General features: G+C 35.6%; 1 protein-coding gene across 1 annotated transcript in view; it reads right to left on the bottom strand.

Annotated features, from left to right (window-relative positions):
• Nucleotides 1–25825, bottom strand: part of PDE1C (phosphodiesterase 1C) — a 1522336-nt gene that overhangs the window by 1204545 nt on the left and 291966 nt on the right. Inside the window, exons 2-3 of the mRNA XM_053715778.1 lie at nt 25045–25095; nt 6628–6793 (exon numbers count right to left, since the gene is read on the bottom strand). Of these exons, the coding sequence (XP_053571753.1) occupies nt 6628–6793; nt 25045–25095 (217 nt within the window). The remainder of the gene's footprint in view (nt 1–6627; nt 6794–25044; nt 25096–25825) is intronic.

Raw genomic sequence — 25825 nt, 5'->3', positions numbered from 1 at the left:
CTAACGCTCACTTTGCAGCCGCGACTTTTCTATACCGCAGATCCCCCTACGCCATTTGCATATCCTATCTTTTCAATGGGATCTTTCTAACGCCGGTATTTAGAGTCTTGGCTGAAGTGAGCGTTAGAAATCTAACGACAAAACTCCAGCCGCAGAGAAAAGCCAGGAGTTAAGAGCTTTCTGGGCTAACGCCGGTTCATAAAGGTCTTAAGTACTGTGCTCTAAAGTACACTAACACCCATAAACTACCTATGCACCCCTAAACCGAGGTCCCCCCACATCGCCGCCACTCTATTAAATTTTTTAACCCCTAATCTGCCGACCGCACACCGCCGCAACCTATGTTATCCCTATGTACCCCTAATCTGCTGCCCCTAACACCGCCGACCCCTACATACTATTTATTAACCCCTAATCTGCCGCCCCCAACGTCGCTGCTACCTTACCTACAATTATTAACTCCTAATCTGCCGACCGGACCTCACCACTACTCTAATAAAGTTATTAACCCCTAATCCGCCTCACTAACCCTATTATAAATAGTATTAACCCCTAATCTGCCCTCCCTAACATCACTGACACCTAACTTCAAGTATTAACCCCTAATCTGCCGACCGGACCTCACCGCTACTCTATTAAATTTATTAACCCCTAAAGCTAAGTCTAACCCTAACACTAACACCCCCCTAAGTTAAATATAATTTTTATCTTACGAAATAAATTAACTCTTATTAAATATATTAATCCTAATTAAAGCTAAATACTTACCTGTAAAATAAACCCTAATATAGCTACAATATAAATTATAATTATATTGTAGCTATTTTAGGATTTATATTTATTTTACAGGCAACTTTGTATTTATTTTAACCAGGTACAATAGCTATTAAATAGTTAATAACTATTTAATAGCTACCTAGTTAAAATAATTACAAAATTACCTGTAAAATAAATCCTAACCTAAGTTACAATTAAACCTAACACTACACTATCAATAAATTAATTAAATAAAATACCTACAATTATCTACAATTAAACCTAACACTACACTATCAATAAATAAATAAAATAAAATACCTACAAATAAATACAATTAAATAAACTAACTAAAGTACAAAAAATAAAAAAAGCTAAGTTACAAAAAATACAATTTTTTTTACAAACATTATAAAAATATTACAACAATTTTAAGCTAATTACACCTACTCTAAGCCCCCTAATAAAATAACAAAGCCCCCCAAAATAAAAAAATGCCCTACCGTATTCTAAAATTAAAATAGAAAAGCTCTTTTACCTTACCAGCCCTTAAAAGGGCCTTTTGCGGGGCATGCCCCAAAGAAAACAGCTCTTTTGCCTGTAAAAAATAACATACAATACCCCCCCAACATTACAACCCACCACCCACATATCCCTAATCTAACCCAAACCCCCCTTAAATAAACCTAACACTAAGCCCCTGAAGATCATCCTACCTTATCTTCACCACACCGGGTATCACTGATCGGTCCAGGCTCCGACGTCTTCATCCAAGCCCAAGCGGGGACTGAAGATGTCCATGATCCGGCTGAAGTTGTGATCCAAGCGGGAGCTGAAGAGGTCCATGATCCGGCTGAAGTCTTCTATCAAGCGGGAGCTGAAGAGGTCCATGATTCGGCTGAAGTCTTCTATCAAGCGGCATCTTCAATCTTCTTTCTTCCGGATCCATCTTCATCCCGCCGACGCGGAACATCCATCTTTACCGACGACTTCCCGACGAATGACGGTTCCTTTAAGGGATGTCATCCAAGATGGCGTCCCTCGAATTCAGACGCCATCTTGGAATTCAGCCAATCGGAATTAAGGTAGGAAAATTCTGATTGGCTGATGGAATCAGCCAATCAGATTCAAGTTCAATCCGATTGGCTGATCCGATCAGCCAATCAGATTGAGCTCGCATTCTATTGGCTGATCGGAACAGCCAATAGAATGCAAGCTCAATCTGATTGGCTGATCGGATCAGCCAATCGGATTGAACTTGAATCTGATTGGCTGATTCCATCAGCCAATCAGAATTTTCCTACCTTAATTCCGATTGGCTGATAGAATCCTATCAGCCAATCGGAATTCGAGAGATGCCATCTTGGATGATGTCCCTTAAAGGAACCGTCATTCGTCGGGAAGTCGTCGGTGAAGATGGATGTTCCATGTTGGCGGGATGAAGATGGATCTGGAAGAAAGAAGATTGAAGATGCCGCTTGATAGAAGACTTCAGCCGGATCATGGACCTCTTCAGCTCCCGCTTGATAGAAGACTTCAGCCGGATCATGGACCTCTTCAGCTCCCGCTTGATAGAAGACTTCAGCCGGATCATGGACCTCTTCAGCCCCCGCTTGGGCTTGGATGAAGACGTCGGAGCCTGGACCGATCGGTGATACCCGGTGTGGTGAAGATAAGGTAGGATGATCTTCAGGGGCTTAGTGTTAGGTTTATTTAAGGGGGGTTTGGGTTAGATTAGGGTTATGTGGGAGGTGGGTTGTAATGTTGGGGGGGTATTGTATGTTATTTTTTACAGGCAAAAGAGCTGTTTTCTTTGGGGCATGCCCCGCAAAAGGCCCTTTTAAGGGCTGGTAAGGTAAAAGAGCTTTTCTATTTTAATTCAGGCCCTGGATGAGAAGATTTACAATGCCACAAACACGTTCCTATGTGTGCTCATTGACAGGCAGATACTATAGTGCTACTGCTACTGTAGTATAATTCTGCATGACATTGTTACCTTGCATTACTAATTCACCCTTTACTTGGATACAACTGCCTTTCTAGAAAATAATATTCATTTTATAATTAAATATAGCAAAAATAAAACAAACAAACAAAAAAAATTGAATGCCATAAATACAAGGCTGGCATTTTAGAACTGAATTAATGTAAAGGCAATACATCAATTTTAAAGAAAACCAAGCTAATATGTAACTAATATGTTTTCATAAAGGTTCTCACACGAGAAAAGCAAATTCTAAACCTTAAAGGGACTGTAAACCTCATCTTTGTCTCTAACATAATACAAGAATCTTTTTTTAAATATTTTTTTTTTTTTGCATTCAAATGACTAACAGTTATCTTACAAATTTCACTTTTTAAAATCACAAGTATAATTAAGTAATTGCAAGCATTACTCTACTGCAAGCATCCTGTCCCACTCCACTGAAAAGCCCAGTGATGTCTTGCTTCAGCTGGGCAAATTTCTAGCCCTGGAAAAATAGTGATATATTTAATACTCAGGGGTTAAAAAAAGATACTAGTCCACTGAACCTTAAAGATAGAAAAATGGTTTACTCGCCTAGGACAGAAATTGCAAGCACTGTATCTATCTATCTATCTATCTATCTATCTATCTATCTATCTATCTATATATATATATATATATATATATATATATATATATATATATATATATATATATATGAAGGTACAAGGATTAAAACAGCGCCTATATATCCTCTAAGGCATAGGATATGTACAACAATGTGGATGGAAAAAATAATAAACAAGATAGTTCAATATAAGTCCTTAAAGTGTATTTAGTCCGTGGTATATCTCCAACATGCAGTTGCTATGAAGTAATGGATGGTATATAATACCCTTACCAGATATTACCCCAATCTGATGAGGTAAGTATGCCGCACTGGGGGTATGTGTAGGTTCTTAGATCTTCTCCTTGTATCCAGTGAGATGGCTATTTCGGTTTTCGTTAGCCTCCTGGAGTATGCAGGGATGTGCTTCTGATGGTAGATGTATCCCTTGAGCTTCCTGTAGATTAGTGGTTAGCCTCTTGGAGTACTTCTTCTGTCTTGGTATAAACTTTCTCCGGCGTGAGGATACCAGCCTGCGGAAGCTAACTGGAATTGCTCCTAGGCCTTATGGACTGACTGCTCACTGGCTGGTATCCTCACGCCGGAGAAAGTTTATACCAAGACAGAAGAAGTACTCCAAGAGGCTAACCACTAATCTACAGGAAGCTCAAGGGATACATCTACCATCAGAAGCACATCCCTGCATACTCCAGGAGGCTAACGAAAACCGAAATAGCCATCTCACTGGATACAAGGAGAAGATCTAAGAACCTACACATACCCCCAGTGCGGCATACTTACCTCATCAGATTGGGGTAATATCTGGTAAGGGTATTATATACCATCCATTACTTCATAGCAACTGCATGTTGGAGATATACCACGGACTAAATACACTTTAAGGACTTATATTGAACTATCTTGTTTATTATTTTTTCCATCCACATTGTTGTACATATCCTATGCCTTAGAGGATATATAGGCGCTGTTTTAATCCTTGTACCTTCATTTACTTTTACTGTCTGAGGTGACATATCTCATCCAGTATTTGTTTTATATAGCTGCCACTATATCCTACCCATTCTTGACTAGCGCCTACTATAGAGTAACGCTTGTATCTACTCAGAATACTGAGTGGACACATTCTACTTGCACTTTTATATATATATATATATATATATATATATATATATATATATATATATATATATATATATATATATATATTTATATAAAAGCACAAGGAAAAACACTCACCAGGTCTTTATAATATAAATACAAGATTTATTCAATCATGTTAGTGATGTTTCGGGGCTGTTAACCACGTCCTCAGACTAAAAATAAATCTTCTATTTATATTATAAAGACCTGGTGAGTGCTTTTCCTTGTGCTTTTTTGGATTACCCATTTGAATGCACCCTGGGCAGTTGAACTTATTTGGAGTATGTGCAGAGCCCACAAGAACTGGTGTATATATATATATATATATATATATATATATATATTCAGATAAAGTCCAGCAAGTGCATATCTTTTGCTTTTATATATACAGTGTATATATATATATATATATATATATATATATATATATATATATATATAGTGTGTGTATATATATATATATATATATATATATATATATAGTGTGTGTGTATATATATATATATATATATATATATATATATATATATATATATATATATATATATATATATATATATATATATATATATATATTAGTAGGACTGGTGATCTTTTTCCCTCTGGACTAGATATCCACATTTCATGATGTGTAGCATCAAAAACCAGATCATTCTGGGGAATGAAAAAAAAATCTGTTAATCCTTATTCAGCATAAAATACTGCATTTTGTTTTTCATAAAGTGTGATCATGTAGATGCATAAACTATATAATGAATATTCTAATTTGCAAATTGAAACAAAATGGCAAAGGAAAAAAATATGAAACCATTGATAAGAAAAAAATAAAATGTAACATGAAAACAATGAAAGACAAATGCACATTAATTAAAATTAAGCATTGATAAGTGATTTTTTTTAAATAATCTTCCCATTAAGAAAGTCATTTTTGCTGAATAAGGCACAATGTTCCACAATATAATATAACTACATATTAGCACATACATTTTTTAAATCTCCAGATCAAAAAAGTAAGGCTACCATGTAGAAGACCAGAATATGCATTGGTTCCCAATAATACAGAGCTTTCAATAGCAATAACTACTCATTCAGATTAGTCTGGGAAAGGAACTAATTTGCATTAATAAATGAAGAACAGCAAAATATGAGCTTGCTTCAAAAACCTATTTCATCACACCTGAATACAAGTTATCACTTCATTATTTTCACAGTAGTTCTACAACATCCAAATAAATGACTATCTAGAAAGGATCTGAAACTAAGAATGTGTTTGGTGGACGGAACAGCAATATTATTAACAAAACATCACATATATAAAATTGGTGCAATCACGTTGAATGGATTAAATAAAATATGTCAGTAAAAATACAAGTCATACATTACATTAATATAGTCAATTCATAAGCAAAAGTGCACAAGAACATAATTTGTATACTACTTCAGCAGTAGTAATAGGTTGTTCCATCCTATTAACTATGCTATTATCAATCACAAAAACTCAGCTTTGCTGGCAAGCTAACATTTTTTATTCTAAATCTTGTCTTTTTTTAATGTTTTATTTAAAAATCAGACAATGCAAAATTGTACCAAGCAACATCAACCATCAAAAAGCAACACCAACCATCAAATTAATATATTTCTAAATAATCTGATATAAATAACTTTGAATTTATTCATCTCTGTCCTATAGTCATTTTTCATTTATATCACAGTTTCAATGGAATTTCAAAACATCATTCTTAAAGGGACAAAACTTTTTTTTTCCTCATAATTTAGGTAGAGCACACAATTTTAAACAACTGTCCAAATTACTTTTATTAACTAATTTGATTAGTTCTTTTGGTATCCTTTGTTGAAATTCATACCTAGAGGCTTAGAAGCAGTGCTGCACTACTGTGAGCTAGCTGCTGATTGGTGGCTGCACTAATATGCAACTTGTCATTGGCTCGCCTAATGTGCTCCCAGTAGTACATTGCTACTCCTTCAACAAAGGATACCAAGATAATGAAGCAAATTTGATAATACAAGTAAATTGGAAAGTTGCTTAAAAATGTATGCTCTATCACTATCATAAAAGAAACATTTTGGTTTGCATGTCTCTTTAAGTTGATAAAATAACGGGTAAGACCCCTCAAACCTTATAGATGTTTTCGGAATGGCATCTGGACTGTCAACCTGTGGCAACTCATCAGCCAGTATCTCTTCAGGACTACGAGGGTCAGTGACAATTGCCGGCTTCTGCTTTTCTTTGAGATTCAGCCCACTGATAATAGTGTTCCATAGGCTGTTCTGAGACTTGGATCCTGAAATTAAAGAGATATTGCCATCACAATCTTTAGTTAATTTTAAAGGTATGTGTCACCATGGGCATCCATAAAGGGATATAGATAGATAGATAGATAGATAGATAGATATGTTTAAATATTACAATTGCCAACAGGTTACTCACATAACAAGAACTACAGTACCTCTAAGATCAGCACACACCTTGTTTTAAACTGACAGGGACCCAGTATAATCCAAATGCACTTTTTTTCTTCAAAAAATATTTATAAGAAGTATAAAAACATAAAACTACACAATATTGTAAGAACTTACTAGTCACTCATGGTCTCATACACATGTCACAGTATAAGAGCAGAAACAACTGTCCCAGAGAGTGGATGGCAATGGATTAACTAACCGTATTGAGCCAAGCCTCACGGTCATCCAGATCAGTCTCTCGTTCCCCAGCGCCGACCTGCTCTGTGATGTCATTGCACTGTGAACCTATGGCTATTTCAGGTATCTTTGCGCTGCTGTTAAAGCTACTTTAGCTTTTGATATGTAAGTACCTGGTTGGCAATTCAAATATTTAAACCCTATGGGCTCCATGTACGAAGCAGCGAAAGCTGCTCCGGAGCCTTTGCGGGCAGGTTCGCATATGCGAGCCTGCTTCCCGCAATGTAAGAAGCAGCGGTCATTAGACCGCTGCTTCCTACAGCCTACGCCACCTCTTAGGTGGCGAAGCAAAATCACAGAGAGCACGCTCGCTCTCGGTGATTGACAGCCCCTTCAGTCGCGTGATTGGTCGCGCGATTGAAGGGACGGGCATTACACACTCCGATGAGTGTGTAATGGTACATACGGGCAAGCGGATCAATAGATCCGCTGCCCGTGTGTAGCGGAGGCGGACGGACAGCTTCGCGAGTTAAGAAGCTGTCCGCCCGCCTCTTAGTACATGGCGCCCATACAGGTAAATAAAAAAAACTTTATCCAAACTGCTTGGCACTAGAAAGGGTTTGGATTTTGGAATATTTGTATATCGACATACGTAAAATAGGACAGTTTGGAGAGGGGATGGGACCAAGTGTAAACAACAATATCTTAAGTCATTTAGGTAATATTTACATGTCATAATACATCTTATACATGTAACCTAATGATAGTTTTATATAATTTGTAATACTTTTGTATACATGACACCATCAGAAAATAGTACAGTACTGTAATCAGAAAGGTAATAGTTGTAGTTTTATATAAATATAGAATAGGATTTGCATTTAAAGGGACAGTCAATACCAGAATTTTTGTTGTTTAAAAAGATAGATTATCCCTTTATTACCCATTTCCAGTATTGCATAACCAACACTGTTATAATAATACATATTTTATCACTGTAATTACCTTGTATCTAAGCCTCTGCAAACTGAGCCCTTATTTCAGTTCTTTTGACATTTTGCATTTTAGCCAATCAGTGCTCACTCCTAGGTAACTTCACGTGCGTGAGCTCAATGTTATCTATATGACACACATGAACTAACGCCTTCTAGTGGTGAAAAACTGTCAGATTAGAGGTGGCCTTCAAGGTCTAAGAAATTAGCATATGAACTTCCTAGGTTTAGCTTTCAACTAAGAATACCAAGAGAACAAAGCAAAACTGGTGATAAAAGTCAATTGAAAAGTTGTTTAAAATTACACGCGCTATTTGAATCATGAACGTTTATTTTGGACTTGACTGTCCCTTTAAGAACACAAAAACCGAACCAAAGACACAGGCAGAGAAGATTGTTACTTACAGAAAATGTATTTTTTTTTTAAAGAATATTAATGAAAAAGTCTGGATTAAGGAATTCTGGATTTAGAGATTTGTATCTGTATATACAGTATTACGCTATTGTTTTTTGGAATTCATTTAGAGGCATGAAGTTAGAACTTTATAAGAATATCACAGGGTATCCTTTATATTTATATTATAGTTGTGTCACTTTGTGTTAGTCATTTTATTTACTTGTAAGTGATTGTATACACACATTTATCTACACATATTTTTAGATTGTGGTCCTGGTGTTAGGCAGTAAAGGAGCCTTTAAAGGGACATGTTGGTCAAAATTGAACTTTCATGGGTCCCACAGAGCGTATAATTTTAAAATACTTTTTAATTGAATTCTGTATCAAATGTATTTAATTCTCTTGTTGAAAAGAATACATAGGTAGGTACAGTACCAGCAATTCACTACTGGGAACTAACTGATGGCTGGTAGCTACACTCATATGCATCTTGTCATTGGCTCAACTATCGTGTTAAGCTGAGTCCCAGTAGTATATTGCTGCTCTAGAGCTAAATTTAACTATATGTTTAACTTTGTTGCACGCGTTAAGGAATAACAGCACAATAATAAAATGCTCTAGAAAATTAGTTTATTTTTCTTTTTGAACTTTTATTATTTTACAAAGAGAGTACCACTTTGAAAGATCATATGACTCTTAAAGGACCAGTCAACACAGTAGATTTGCATAATCAACAAATGCAAGATAAAAAGACAATGCAATAGCACTTAGTCTGAACTTCAAATGAGTAGTAGATTTTTTTTTCTGTCATTTTTAAAAGTTATGTCTATTTCCACTCCCCCTGTACCATGTGACAGCCATCAGCCAATCACAAATGCATACACGTACCATGTGACACCCATCAGCCAATCACAAATGCATACACGCTTATTCTGTGAATTCTTGCACATGACTCAAAAAGTTTAAATATAAAAAGATTGCAGATTTTGTTAATGGAAGTAAATTGGAAAGTTGTTTAAAATTGCCTGCTCTATCTGAATAATTAAAGTTTAATTTTGTCTTGAGTGTCCCTTTAAGCAATGATACTTTTTTTATTGGACTAACTATAAATTTATAAGTTGACAAACTTTCAGAAGTATTCCTTCCTTTTTCAAGTCTAAAGTAATACTGATCAATAGTTTTACATAGAGCACTAAATTGTATATTCCACACTCTTTATACATAGGTACACAGGTAAGCCTATGTAAAAACTTTTGCCCTTATTTATATTCCTTTTTCCATTCTTCTTCCTCTTTCCTTTTTTCTTTTTTTGACTATTTTATATTCCTCCTGTATACATAATTTCACATCTTTATACATATTTATTCCATGTTGATATATAACTTTATGTCAGTATACTCTATGTAAAACTATATATTTCCCCTGTCTGTTCTCCTGCACTGGACACTGTCTGCCTATGTCACCTAAGCCTACCTCATGATTTTTATGACAACCCCCTCCTCTCCCTCCACTCAGACCTCTGTAACACTTTCTGTCATTTTTTAAGCCATTCTGTGTTTCAAGATATAATCTGTAAATCCCATTGAATTGGTCAGTATTGCTTCAGACTTGAAAAAGGAAGGAATACTTCTGAAAGCTTGTCAACTTATAAATGTATAGTTAGTCCAATAAAAATGTATCATTGCTCAATGCAATACTTAATTTGTTATATATATATATATATATATATATATATATATATATATATATATATATATATATATATATATATATATATATATATATATATATATATATATATACACATGCACACAATTTAACACAATTAAACACTGGTTTTGTTGAAGACCAGTGCCAGCCTATTGCTTTTGTTGGTGGATGGATAGCTAGCTAGATAGATAGATAGATAGATAGATAGATAGAAAGATAGATAGATAGATGATACATAAATCTTATATATAAATAAAAAGAAAAAAAATCTAAGATTATATACTACACTGCCACCATGTGGTTATATATGATATTTTAGTGAGACACAACCAAAGATAATAAATTAAAAACAAATGTTTATATTCAACTGATCCCTACTGCAAAGTGGCTGATAAGAACAAGAGGCATTTTTTTACTTCATAAACATTCTCATATTCTGAAAACTGACAAAGATTTCTCTAAGGCTATTGGAGATAAGATAAGATAAGATACAGATAAGCTGGCGAAGGAAAATGAATGAATGAATGCATGCAACAAAAATTATTAGCGGTTAAAGGGACAGTCTGCTCCAGAATTTGTTATTGTTTAAAAACATAGATAATCTCTTTATTACCCATTCCCTAGTTTTGCATAATCAACATTTTTTATTAATACACATTTTAGCTCTGTGATTACCTTGTATCTTAACCACTGCAGGCTGCCCCCTTATTTCAGTTCTTTTCACAGACTTGCATTTTAGCTAATAAGTGCTGACTCATAAATTACTCTACTGGATTGAGCACAATGGCACACATGAATTTGGCACACATGAATTTGGCACACATGATTGGCACACATGCATTTGCATTGTCTAGCTGTGAAAAACTGTTAAAATGCATTGAGATAAGAAGGGGTCTTCAAGGGCTTGGACATTTTCATACGAGCCTACTTAGGTTTAACTTTCAACAAAGAATAACAAGAGAATAAAGCAAATTTGATGATAAAAGTAAATTGGAAAGTTGTTTAAAATTGCATGCCCTATCTGAATCATGGAAGTTTAATTTTGACTAGACTGTCCCTTTAATGAACAAATTACTCCATAGCTATTTTTGGTGGAAGAAAATAAAAATATCAGAAAATCCACTTATCTGAGACATTTTTGTAGACCTTGTTCTTTCTGTCCCTACATAATGAATTTACTAACTTTGGATATTTACCCTAGTGGTACCAAACAGATCTATATTTTTTTCAACTGCAGAACAAAAAATGTTATATATTGTCTGCTATTTCTTGTAATTTGAGGTATGTAGGAATGTGCACTAGGAAACATTTATGCAATATAAGGAATATCTACTCTGACTTAATGAAGGGGTATCACTACTTCAGTTGTTAGACACTTTTTACAATGACCTAATGGTAAACCTGATCTAAAATGTTGTATCCTACATAAGTATTGGTAATACAAGATAGTAATGTTGAAACTACACTTCTGCAAGTGGAGACCAGATGGATTTTCTTTTTAAATACAATAAAACCCGAGCAGATAGTTTTTAATGCATTTCTGTATTCCTTCAAGAAATATTTGGAGTTATGTTGTGGTAATATATAAATGCAACATTCTGGTCTTGGTTTTTGTATACCATACCACACACAAAGAGTTTAAAGGGATATTCCAGTCAAAACTGAAATGCACATAGATAAATTACATATTTGAATAGAAACATATTTGCAATATACGTGTACTGTCATTTTTCTCTGCACGTTAATGTGAAGCACAGCTAGATATTCTCAGTGCACCAACATTTTAAATAATTCAGCTGCTCAGAGTGCCAGCGGGGCTTGTATCATGCTAGCAATTAACAAATTGAGTCATTACCAGATACAAACCCCTTAGGCTCTCTGAGCAAGTGTTGGGTTTAAAACGCTGGTGCACGATGCATACGTAAATACACTTTTGAAACAGCTATAGATTTTTTTATAAGCATTCTTGCTAAAACACGTATATCAAAACTGCAATGCATCCATGAGGATTCCAATTTTGGCTGCAATGTCCCTTTAAGACATTGAGTGCTAATCGGGTGGAATGCTAGTACTAAATTTTGGCTACCCTGCTACATTGGAAATACTATGGCAAATAATATAAACTTGCCTCATATCTCAGCTGTATTAACCACACTGGTGGGTACCATTTCCACAACTTACTAAATGCAATATATTTTCGACTGAAATAATTAAATCTTTTCTCAAGATTGAATTTTGCCTTACAATAAACTTTCTTCAACACATTAGTGAAGTGATGGCTAATGACTACAATAATGAATCTACAGATAAGTCTAGTTCAATTCTTTATAAGCAAATCAAATAAAATGGATTTGCAATTAAAGAGTTTGCTTCTGTTACACAGGCTCATTTGTACGTCACTGTCAAGAATGAATTTAGTACGATTGTAACCCCGTTACTTGGCACATTGTAACTGCAGTGTGTGCTTGGGGGTAGACTGTTACAGTAAAGGATCATTAAGTGTGTGGAAGTCATGGTTAAGAGTTTGGTGCTTGAGTATTTGAGAGGTGAGGGTTAATTGGAGTGAGAGAGTCAGGTAAGTAGGTGTTAATACAATGTGGGGCAGTCATTAAGAGGGGTCCAGTAGTTAAGGGAAACAATATTTGAGGGAGGTTGCAGTTAAAATTACTGTGGCAGAGGCAAGCCTTGCATGATCATGAACAGAAACATGGTTAATGCCTGATGGTTGTTGCTCACATATACATTATGAGTAGAATAACATCAGCCTGGGTGGTGTACTATTGGCTGTGTTCTTCTACTGGCTGCCCTCATACTCAGATAGACATTATGAGTAGAATACCGCCCTTTTTTCTGTCTACAGTGAGGAGGAATTGTCTTTCATAATTCAGATAGCGCATACTGTTTTACGCAGCTTTGAAATGTACTTATCTTATTAAATTTAATTTATTCTCTTGGTATCCTTTGTTGAAGGGGCAGCAATGCACTACTGGGAGTTAGCTGAACACATCAGGTGAGCCAATGACAGGATTCCTATGCACAGCAACCAATCACTAGTGAGCTCCCAGTAGTGCATTGCTGCTCCCGAGTATAATTTTAAACAATGAATACCAACAGAACAAAAATAGATGTAAACTGGAAATTTGTTTAAAATTGCCTGCTCTATCCAAACGTGAAAGTTTAATTTTGTCTTTACTGTTTCTTAAGGAAACATACAGAATTAAATATAGGTTCCTATTGCCATTACATGACTTTACAGCTTTTGTTAATCTTTTGCAGCATCTTAAATATTTTTTTGTTTTATTGTTTGAATAATTTAAAGGCAACATAATAATTATATATCTGTTTGAATATGGGACACTGAATGTCGCATTCTGGTTAAAATATGAACTGGGCAAGATTACTGGGCAACCAAAAACAAAAAAGCCATGCAAAAAGCTGAGATGCGCCATGCTATAACAGACAAATACAAATGGGTTTTCAGCAGAATTAAGGTCTTGAAAATATATTTTTAGGAAAAAATTTTATTCCACACGGTACCACTAAGGAAGTCATGGAGAGGGAGGGTGCAGGATTAAGTTGTTTCCCGGTCAGACAGAAACCGAACTGTCTATGTGCAAGTCCTTGTACAGGAGGACAAAGGATGTAATTGTAGGTTATGTGGGATGTCAGATATTATGGGATTTATCATGTGATTAGTGATGTCGTTAGTAACTAATGGAACAAATTTTAACACTTTTTTTGTTCATTTTGAATGTCAAATGTTTGTACAACATTTTAACATTTGCTTAATGTAACAGTATTTCTAATGCTATCTTTAAATGTAATATTCAATTCAAATTTTTTTAATAATTGATTTGAATTATGCGATATTCAAATTTGAAAAAAATTGAATCAATATATTTGTAGTAGTATTGCTCATGCTCTCTTTAATATTGAAATTATGCAATATTCGAAATAGAAAAATTTGAATAAATTTATTTGTATCTATTATGTATCAATTTACTAAATTCCCTACCACATGAACTATTGAACTTCTGAATAGTATTTGTTAAATTGAATGTTACATTCAAATTTTTGAATGAGGGTATTTGATTTTTTTAGCGCTGTTATTATAGATAATATTTTTTGGCTCCAAACCTGTCATCATTGCTTTTCTTGTTTATTTTTGCATGATTTTCTTGCTTTCTAATTTCACACTTTTTTAACTACTAAAAATACATTCTGACCATTTTCATGCATATCCAAATTAATTTGAATTGGCCATTTAAAATCTTTGTATTCTACTGAGGGCATTTTTTTTTTGCTTCTTTGTTTATGATATTTTCATCCATTTAAACCAAGACTATCTGAATTAGTCATGTAGCACAAACTACATACACAAATTAACTAGGTTTTCTAATACAGGTGTGGCACAACCATACAAACAACCTAAAAGAAAAAGGCTTTTCTAAGGCTTTTTACAGTGGTTAAGTAGTATAATCATGTGAGACCTAGACATGTGCATTCCTTTTCAAGCAAATGATAAATTAACAATTGTTTGAATATTTTTTGCATTTGTCTAAAATACAATAAATGAATGGTCCATTTAAAGGGAGAGTGTACAGTGTACCCGCTTGAGTGTTAATTGCTCTAGAATTAAGATGTTTGCGTTTGTCGGTTGCACTCGTATTATGAGTTGAAAGTAAACTGTTTTTGCTCTTGCGCTAACCTAACGAGTGCAAAAATCTGAAATTAGAATATTGCTTGCGCGTTCAGGTATTCCCCCATAGAAGTCAATGGAGAAAACAAAACCTAACACCTTACTCTCACGCAAACCCGATCACATATTCTCATTTGCACTAACCTGACATGAAAATATGAATATTTCACATTCTAATGTTCTTCACATACAAGAAAATATTCTATTTATTCATAAATATATATTTCTACATATATCTGATGGTATTTTGGTACCATATATATCTATACCTATATATATATATATATATATATATATATATATATATATATATATATATATACATGATTATATATAGATATAGATATATAAAGATATATATAGGAATATATAGGAATACTTAGAACATATTCTGCTATGTGCAGAAAATTAAAATGTGAAATATTTAAAGTGAATACATAGTTAAAGCTTTTATTAAAAATGAATAATGCATAAATATGCCTTTTGTATGCAATATTTTTTTAATAATTTTTATTAGATGGTGTTATTATGAGTGTAACTGTACTTTGTTATGTATTTTTGATGTGTTTTGTGACACTTTCATGTTTCACAAAACAGTTAATCAGAGCTCTGAAGTCACAGTAATCATTCTAATGTAAATCGTGATTGCGCTCACATGATTGCATTTACTTTCAACTCGTAATACAAGCAGTAAGCCGATGTGTACAAACCCTCGCAATATCCCCCTTATCGCTCAGGTGCAAACGTTTTCGCTCCACTCGTAATCTGGCCCAATATGTTTCTAAAGACTTGTCATACCAGTAGCAGAGAGGAAAATGTATAGGAAATACATTTTTGGATGTGAAATAGCTGTTTACAACCCATTGGAATGTGCTGAACTTGCAGAAATAGCAGATCTCATTAGCGTTTCGCTCGTTATAAACACAAATATTTCCTTATTTTATGTCTGTCTGAAATAACTATTAAAAATTAACATCTTATTTTTCTCTTCCACTCCCCACTGGGAGTGAGATTTATTCTGTTATGTCTTGTTTACATAGTTTTTCTGTACCCATTACTGCAGTATTAAAGTTTTTAGTATACATGATAGATTCAACAGGTAAAAACAGCTTTTTTAACAGCTTTGATGCACATAATGAACTGTTCTTCTCATGTGTATCACAGCCCAAGTAAGCATGACAATCTGTCATGCGGGGAATTGAAGATTAGAAGCTGTTTTTGGCGATCTTCTGTACTATAGGCCGGGTATCATTGGCCGCAAAGTGGGTGACTCTTCCAAGTCTTCAATGGGAGCACCTGCAGAGTAGGTGATTCATACCCACCCCCCTCTGAATACAGCTTCCTTAGCAGCTATAGATAATCAAGACCACCAATCAAAGAGAATTGCCTGCTCTTTCAAATGGTGATGTTATGAAAAGCGACAAGCACCGCCCCCCCCTCACCAAAAAAAAAAAAAAGTTTAAAAAGTGAAAACAATGGTTTTACTAGGTGGGGGTGGGGGCTTAGGGAAGACATAAAAACAAAAATGAAATATTTATAGACCCCCAATAACATTTACTTTATAGTGTACAAGTATATATACAGTATACATATATATATATATACATATATGTATATATATATATATATATATATATATATATATATATATATATATATATGTGTGTGTGTGTGTGTGTGTGTGTGTGAAATGGATAGTGTGTTTTGCAAATAGTTATTTTGCCCTTTTTAAAGTTCTTCCTGACGTATTTCAAATGCAGCTTAGTCTGGAGATTCCACTATCATCAATTGAATAAATTGTAAAGTGTGAGAGTTGAGGGTCCCAGACTGCAGTGCTCATAGAATGGAGGAAACATAAACAAAAAACAAATTATGGTGCAGTATTACTATACTAGTACACAATATAGTACAAAATTAAGAATGATGATCACCTTTTTGGACCTCAAACATGTGAGGTATGTGAGGAGCGTTGGGGGGAATTAATCGCTGTCTGTGTTAAAGATGTTTGTCCCTTGGTGACCTGTTGGAGTATGGCACTTTTTATGTGTACAGTATTTCTTTCTTTTGGTGCCTTTGGGATATTCTTCTCCTCTGTGGAGTATGGTGCCTTTAACTTTCAGTTAGGAATTTTATCTGTGTGCTGTAGAGTAAATCCATTCTATTTTGGAGTGTACTGTGGTTTCTTAAAGAAACACTTGAGTGCTTCTCCTCTGTGGAGTATGGTAGTTTCCTTATATAATTGATAAAAACTCAGATGCGAGTGTAGGATAAAAACAGTTTTCTTTATTTGAAACACAAACCGTTGTTTGTGCTCATAAGTAAAAAGTCTTAAAACAATGTTGAATGAGTGAAGTGAATGCCTCTTGAAGCAAACAATGAAAGTCACAATATGTGCCAATGGTTTGGCAGTTAATTCCGTTTGCACAAGGATGATGAAAAGAATGAAAATAACGATGGTGGAAAATACACTTTTTAACCTCAAAGTTATGAGCTATATCGAAAGCACATCAATAAAAATGACACTGCAGCACAATGGCCCCTATTTAAGAAAGTCTGGCGGACCTGATCCGACAGTGCGGATCAGGTCCGCCAGACCTCACTGAATACGGCAAGCAATGCGCTCGCCGTATTCAGCATTGCACCAGCAGATGCCCCAATGTCTCTATATGTAGACACAGTCCAAATCCTTTCTACCCCGGATCCTCTCTGTATGTAAGCAAGGTCTAGAGTCTCTGGCTGCTCCAAGTGTCCAAGTGCGTCTGTGGGTTCCCAGCGTCTGTGAATGTGGGTGTGGCCTAACACGTTTAATGGGGCTCCTCCCCACTTAATCAGAGGCATGATCCAAGGATTGCCATGGAGACAGGTATTCGGTAGTGTTCAGCGCAGCTGTTCCTGCTTACGTACAGAGAGGATCCGGGGTAGAAAGGATTTGGATTGTATTTGCATATAGAGACATTGTGCTGCAGTGTCATTTTTATTGATGTGCTTTCGATATACCTCATAACTTTGAGGTTAAAAAGTGTATTTTCCACCATCGTTATTTTCACTCTTTTCATCATCCTTGTGCAAACGGAATTAACAGCCAAACCATTGGCACATATTGTGACTTTCATTGTTTCCTTCAAGAGGCATTCACTTCACTCATCCTTCCTTGTTACAAGAAGTTATTCTCAGTCTCTTCATGAGAATTATTCAACATTGTTTTAAGACTTTTTACTTATGAGCACAAACAACGGTTTGTGTTTCAAATAAAGAAAATCGTTTTTATCATACACTCGCATCTGAGTTTTTATCAATTATATAAGGAAACTACCATACTCCACAGAGGAGAAGCACACAAGTGTTTCTTTAAGAAACCACAGTACACTCCAAACTAGAACTGATTTACTCTACAGCACACAGATAAAATTCCTAACTGAAAGTTAAAGACACCATACTCCACAGAGGAGTATATATATTTATATATTAGACATGTGCGATTCATTTCGGATCGATTCAGAAATTCAGCCGAATTCGTAAAATTCGGGATTCAGATCGATTCGGATTTCCGAATTAAAATAGTGCCGAATTTACCGAATAAATCGGAATTAGTTCGGATTTATTCGGTAGATACGGATGGCCATGGATTACACTAGTATTGTACAGTATATTAGGTTATATCACTCTGCTATGGGTTACACCTAATATATAGTACATAATACTAGTCTAAAACACAGCACATCCCACCGAATTCCGAATTTCAGAACCGAATCGAACCAAATCGAGCCGAATTTATTCGAATCCGAATGAATCCGAAACAAATCCGAACCAAATTGATTCAAATTTTTCCGAATTCGAATTGCTCCGAACCGAAATTACAAAAAATACAAATTGATCCGAACCGAACCAAATTTTTTCGCCATGCACATATCTAATATATATATATATATATATATATATATATATATATATATATATATATATATATATATATATATATATACAACACACAGAGAAAACCCAGCACTCACAAGCTCTCAGCTAAGATTTAAAAGCAAAAATGGAAAGGTTAGTCACCGCATCTGGCCAAATGGGACAAGCTCAGGTACCACGTCAAGGTCCTTTCCAATACCTAAGACCCTAAAACAGCCACACAATGCAAGCTTTCAAATCCAAACAAACTGAAAACAAGGGAAGGGTGCACAGGAATATGTAACCACCCTAGACATATACAAAACACGGAAGGTGGTTGTCTAGGGTGGTTACATATTCCTGTGCACCCTTCCCTTGTTTTCAGTTTGTTTGGATTTGTAAGCTCACATTGTGTGGCTGTTTTAGGGTCTCAGGTATTGGGAAGGACCTTGACGTGGTACCTGAGCTTGTCTCATTTGGCCAGATGCGGTGACTAACCTTTCCATTTTTGCTTTTAAATCTTAGCTGAGAGCTTGTAAGTGAGTGCTGGGTTTTCTCTGTGTGTTGTATTCATTTGTTTTGTAATTTTCCCTATGGTTCTTGCACCCAGACCTGTCTGGGGTTAACTGCTTGTGGCTCTGCGGACAGCACAGCTACCTGTGAGTGCCAGTGGCACCCAGGGCTGAGCATGTTGCAGGGTCATGGGATGTGTACCTGGTCCGGTATGAGAGTGCAGTTCCCTTCCGTGTTTTGTATATATATATATATATATATATATATATATATATATATTAACAGGAGAGATCAGCACTCACCAACATAATAACCACTCAGTGCACGGCCAATACATAAATACAATAGTGTGTATTGCATAAGGACAAGACCTGGTGATGATCCCTGTGGTCCCTCGCAAAGAAAGCCAGTACACGAGATTTGAGCAACACACCTTCCTTTAATGCCAAAAAAGCATAACGTTTCAGCTCCCACTGGAGCCTTGATCACATGCAGCAGTTCATGAAGATAAATCAGGCATAATTTATCTTCATGAACTGCTGCATGTGATCAAGGCTCCAGTGGGAGCTGAAACGTTATGCTTTTTTGGCATTAAAAGAAGGTGTGTTGCTCAAATCTCGTGTGCTGGCTTTCTTTGCGAGGGACCACAGGGATCATCACCAGGTCTTGTCCTTATGCAATACACACTATTGTGTATATATATATATATATATATATATATATATATATATATATATATATATATATATATATATATATATATATATATATATATATTTATTTATGTATTTATTTTTTAATATATATGTACATTTTGTCTTGAATAGCTATTTGATCACTGTGGTGATTATTTATTTTCTTTTACAAAATGTATTGCTGAAAAAAAAAAATTTGTGTGGATTACTTACTGAAATTGAAATATGATTTACAATAGTGTTTAGATGTAAGCAGCAAAAATAACCCTGCAGGTAAAATGGATCATTGGGAACACATTAAAGGGGAAGGTTAAAACCATTACTGTAAAGGCAGGAAAGACTTCAGATTTACACTATTTAAAAAAGGATCCAGAAAGTTCCTTAGCAGATGATTGATTCCTCTGTCAAGCAATAAGTATGTACATTGAACTTTTGTTGTTGACTGCATTAAAAAAATATATAAATAAAAAAAAAACTTGACTTGCAGCAGCATTAGCTACTACTTTTACTTTATTTTGATTAAGCTGCTGTCCAGCTGCTCCTCTGCGACCCTAAAGAAGCTTCCCATAGGACATAGCAGATGAAAGAATCCTTATTAGCAAACAAATTCCAAATTACCTCATGAGTGAATATAAGACACATTTAAAGAAAATCTTTTATTTATTTTTTTGGCTGCAAACAATTATTCTGAACATTTTCTTTTGTCTAGAGAGAACCATGCATAAAAGTGAATGCCCTTTTAACCCAAGGTATGTATATAAAATGTTGTATGGTAAATGTTTTTCTACACAGATATGGATGTGACTTTGCAGTGAGAGGCTATACAGGAGTGTTGAAAGGTTCAAGTGGCTTTTTCCGCAGTGTTACCTTGACAGTTTATTGGCCTATATATCTATGGAACTGGTTCCTCTACATTTTCTACCTGCATGGAATAAACAAACTTTTTCTTGGAGGGTTGTTCCTCTTAACCAGGGAGTAACAGATACGTAAGCACCAGTTGTACACAACCATATCACCAAGATGCAGTCTCTAAGTGTACTTAGCTGCTGAATGATGTGCATATTCTCCTGCAAAGTTTAACTAATGGGCAAGCAAGTGCATGGTGCATGTGCACCAATCAGCTTCTAAGTCATGTGATCAGCCATGTGCACTTGCACAAGCCCCTAATCTTATTGTAATGAGCCATTTTAAAACACTTCATATAGCATAAAGTTTAAAAAATAAAGCTGTACAGAGCCAGCACCTAATTTAACTTTAGGTCTTTTTAAATACAAGCTGAATGGCATGAGCTTTGGGTTATTTAAAGGGACATTTATCTGAAACATTACATACATTTTATATTGTGAAACAGAAAATAGAGCATTTCCATCTTGCATTGTAATAAATAGTACATAAAGGGACAGTCTAGCCAAAATTAAACTTTCATGATTCAGATAGTGCATGTAATTTTAAACAACTTTCCAATTTACTTTTATCATCAAAATTGCTTTGTGGAAAGCTAAACCTCGGTAGATTCATATGCTAATATCTTAACCATTGAACTGCCTCTTATCTCAGTGCATTTTGACAGTTAGACACTGTAAGTTCATGCTCACTCCCGTGGAGTAATTTAAGAGTCAGCTCTGATTGGCTAAAATGTACGTCTGTCAAAAGAACTGACATAAGGGGGCAGTCTGCAGAGGCTTAGAAACAAGATAATTACAGAGGTAAAAAGTGTATTAATATAACAGTGTTGGTTGTGCAAAACTAGGTAATGGGTAATAAATAGTGATGTCGCGAACCTAAAAATTTGGGTTCGCGAACAGCGAACGCGAACTCCCGCAAAAGTTCGTGAACCGGGCGAACCCCCATAGACTTCAATGGGCAGTTGAATTTTAAAACCCACAGGGACTCTTTCTGGCCACAATAGTGATGGAAAAGTTGTTTCAAGGGGACTAACACCTGGACTGTGGCATGCCGGAGGGGGATCCATGGCAAAACTCCCACGGAAAATTACATAGTTGATGCAGAGTCTGGTTTTAATCCATAAAGGGCATAAATCGCCTAACATTCCTAAATTGTTTGGAATAACGTGCTTTAAAACATCAGGTATGACAAGATATGAGTGGTGTCACTGGGCAAGTGGGCACAGTATACGCTGTGAGTCTGACACAAAAAAGCAGACTGATGTTTCACAGTCCAAAAAGTTTTTGTTTTTTTAAATGTACACTTGCACTACTATTAAACAAGATATGAGTGGTGCCACTGGGCAAGTGGGCACAGTATACTCTGTGAGCCTGACACAAAAAAGCAGACTGATGTTTCACAGTCCAAAAGCTTTTTTTGTTTTTAAATGTACACTTACACTACTATTAAACAAGATATGAGTGGTGGCACTGGGCAAGTGGGCACAGTATACTCTGTGAGCCTGACACAAAAAAAGCAGATTGATGTTTCACAGTCCAAAAAGTTTTTTTTTTTTAAATGTATACTTGCACTACTATTAAACAAGATATGAGTGGTGCCACTGGGCAAGTGGGCACAGTATACTCTGTGAGCCTGAAACAAAAAAGCAGACTGATGTTTCACAGTCCAAAAAGTTTTTTTTTTTTTTAAATGTACACTTGCACTACTATTAAACAAAATATGAGTGGTGCCACTGGGCAAGTGGGCACAGTATACTCTGTGAGCCTGATACAAAAAAGCAGACTGATGTTTCACAGTCCAAAAGCTTTTTTTGTTTTTAAATGTACACTTACACTACTATTAAACAAGATATGAGTGGTGGCACTGGGAACAGTATATGCTGTGAGCCTGACACAAAAAAAGCAGACTGATGTTTCACAGTCCAAAAAGTTTTTTGTTTTTAAATTTACACTACTGTTACACCAGATATGAGCGGTGGCACTGGGCACAGTATACGCTGTGAGCCTGGCACACATGCTGGCAGGCAGGCAACTGCAATTAGATTACACAAGCAGACTGATGTTTCACAGTCAAAAAAGTTTTTTTTTTTTTTTAATTTACACTACTGTTACACCAGATATGAGTGGGGCCACTGGGCAAGTGGGCACAGTATACGCTGTGAGCCTGGCACACACGCTGGCAGGCAGGCAACTGCAATTAGATTACACTAGCAGACTGATGTTTCACAGTCCAAAAAGTTTTTTGTTTTTAAATTTACACTACTGTTACACCAGATATGAGTGGTGGCACTGGGCAAGTGGGCCTGGCACACACGCAGGCAGGCAGGCAGGCAACTGCAATTAGATTACACTAGCAGACTGATGTTTCACAGTCCAAAAAGTTTTTTTTTTTTAAATTTACACTACTGTTACACCAGATATGAGTGGTGGCACTGGGCAAGTGGGCCTGGCACACACGCAGGCAGGCAGGCAACTGCAATTAGATTACACTAGCAGACTGATGTTTCACAGTCAAAAAAGTTTTGTTTTTTTAAATTTACACTACTGTTACAGCAGATATGAGTGGTGGCACTGGGAAAGTGGGCATGGCACACACGCTGGCAGGCAGGCAACTGCAATTAGATTACAGAAGCAGACTGATGTTTCACAGTCAAAAAAGTTTTTTTTTTTAAATTTACACTACTGTTACAGCAGATATGAGTGGTGGCACTGGGCAAGTGGGCCTGGCACACACGCTGGCAGGCAGGCAACTACAATTAGATTACACTAGCAGACTGATGTTTCACAGTCAAAAAGTTTTTTTTTTAAATTTACACTACTGTTACACCAGATATGAGTGGTGGCACTGGACAAGTGGGCCTGGCACACACGCTGGCAGACAGGCAACTGCAATTAGATTACACAAGCAGACTGATGTTTCACAGTCAAAAAAGTTTTTTTTTTTAAATTTACACTACTGTTACAGCAGATATGAGTGTTGGCACTGGGCAAGTGGCTTGGCAGGCAGGCAACTGCAATTAGATTACACAGGGGGGAAAAAAAAGGATGTTCTAGCCCTAAAAATGGCTTTTTGGAGTTCTGTCCTTACAGCAGACATCAGATGAGTCCTTCAGGACTGTAGTGGACACTGAGTACACTAGCCTAGCTATCAATTTCCCTATTAAATCACCAGCAGCTACACTGTCCCTCCTCTCACTAACAATGCAGCTTCCGAATGAATCTAAAATGGCTGCTGTCCAGGACCTGGGAGGGTCTGGGAGGGAGGGTCTGCTGCTGATTGGCTGGAATGTGTCTGCAGACTGTGAGATACAGGGTCAAAGTTTACTCAATGATGACGAATAGGGGGTGGATCGAACATCGCATATGTTCGCCTGCCTCGGCAAACGTGAACATGCTATGTTCTCCAGGAACTATTCTCCGGCGAACTATTCGCGACATCACTAGTAATAAAGGGATTATTCATTGTTTTAAACAATAACATATCTGGAGTAGAATTATATTATATATATATATATATATATATATATATATATATATATATATATATATATATATAAATATATATAAAATTATTAATTTTGTTCTGCAAAGCTCATGCAGTATAGCCAATAAAGGCCAATAGTGTCCTAGTTTTTTGTACCAAGCAGTGAACAGCGCAGGACTCCTTGTCAGCGTTCAATTATGGTAAAAATATTTTTTAAATAAATCTTAATAATAAAAAAATCTCCTTACACACACATATATATATCGTCCCTATCAGCCAGTCAAACCAAGATACCTGGGTATCAGATGCACACACAAAAATATTTCATGATTCCGCTTTATTATGCACTTATTACAAAATTCTTCTGTATTTAACATAATTTAACATTTTTTAATGCAAAAATATTATATTGCAATATGTTTAACTGCTGATCTTTTATATAGACAGTATAAAAAAGTTTAATTTCAATGACCTTTTGAAGCTGTTTTTTTATGACAGATTTGTTTTTCATCAGTGAATCCCTGTGAGTAACAATTGCTTCTAGAATAAATATAACAGTGTTTCCATTTAATGTTAATGTTACATGACTTGCATGTCTGGCACTTACTTGCAAATCTTGCCAGAGGCCGGGCATTTTTATCACCAGCTTCATTTGCCACTGAAAAAGAAAAGTGATAATGTTACAGAATAATCTCAATGTGCAATTTCCTTCCCTACAAACCAAGATTATTATTATTTTTTATTTAGTTATATATTTACTTACGTTTTGTAAAGGTGTATGTTTTCCTTTACAGAGAGTGAAACAATTGGTTACATAATTATGAGCCATTTTTATTTTCAATAAATTGCTGGTAAATTATTTTAATGCCAGACTTATACACAAGTATGTGAATCACAGTGACGCATTTCTGCTGTCTAAAAAGCCATGATTGATATAGGATTCATCTGTTTTTCTTTTCATTTTTTACTTTATAATGGAATTTATTCATCACCTTCATATATGTTAAACTAGTATATTTTTAAAAAGCAAGCTTATCGGCATAGGTCCTGGGTTGTGGCAAATGCATCTATATAGCTAAGCATAAGCATCCATTACACTCTTTTTATGCCAGTGGTTCCCTATTTGTAAAATGATGTGAAGCACATCTATACAACAAGTAACTCTCTACTGCTACACATATTGATTCTAATATCTCAGAACATACTTAGCCACTAACTGTTGTGTAGGATCTCATGCCCAAACTTAATTAGCAGTACACAGTGAATATGCACACAAATCAAAGCCTGTTGCAAAATCATTGGCTGTTCTTCAGGGATGCACAAGTGTGCCAAAGCACCCCCATTTTTTTGTCCACACTCCACTGTGCTCCATGAGCTGAGGAGAGGGT

This window comes from Bombina bombina, chromosome 5 (assembly GCF_027579735.1).
Source record: "Bombina bombina isolate aBomBom1 chromosome 5, aBomBom1.pri, whole genome shotgun sequence".
NCBI classification, from domain to species: Eukaryota; Metazoa; Chordata; class Amphibia; order Anura; family Bombinatoridae; genus Bombina; species Bombina bombina.
Note: the sequence above shows the minus strand (reverse complement) of the source record. Positions and strands in the feature narration are given on the sequence as shown.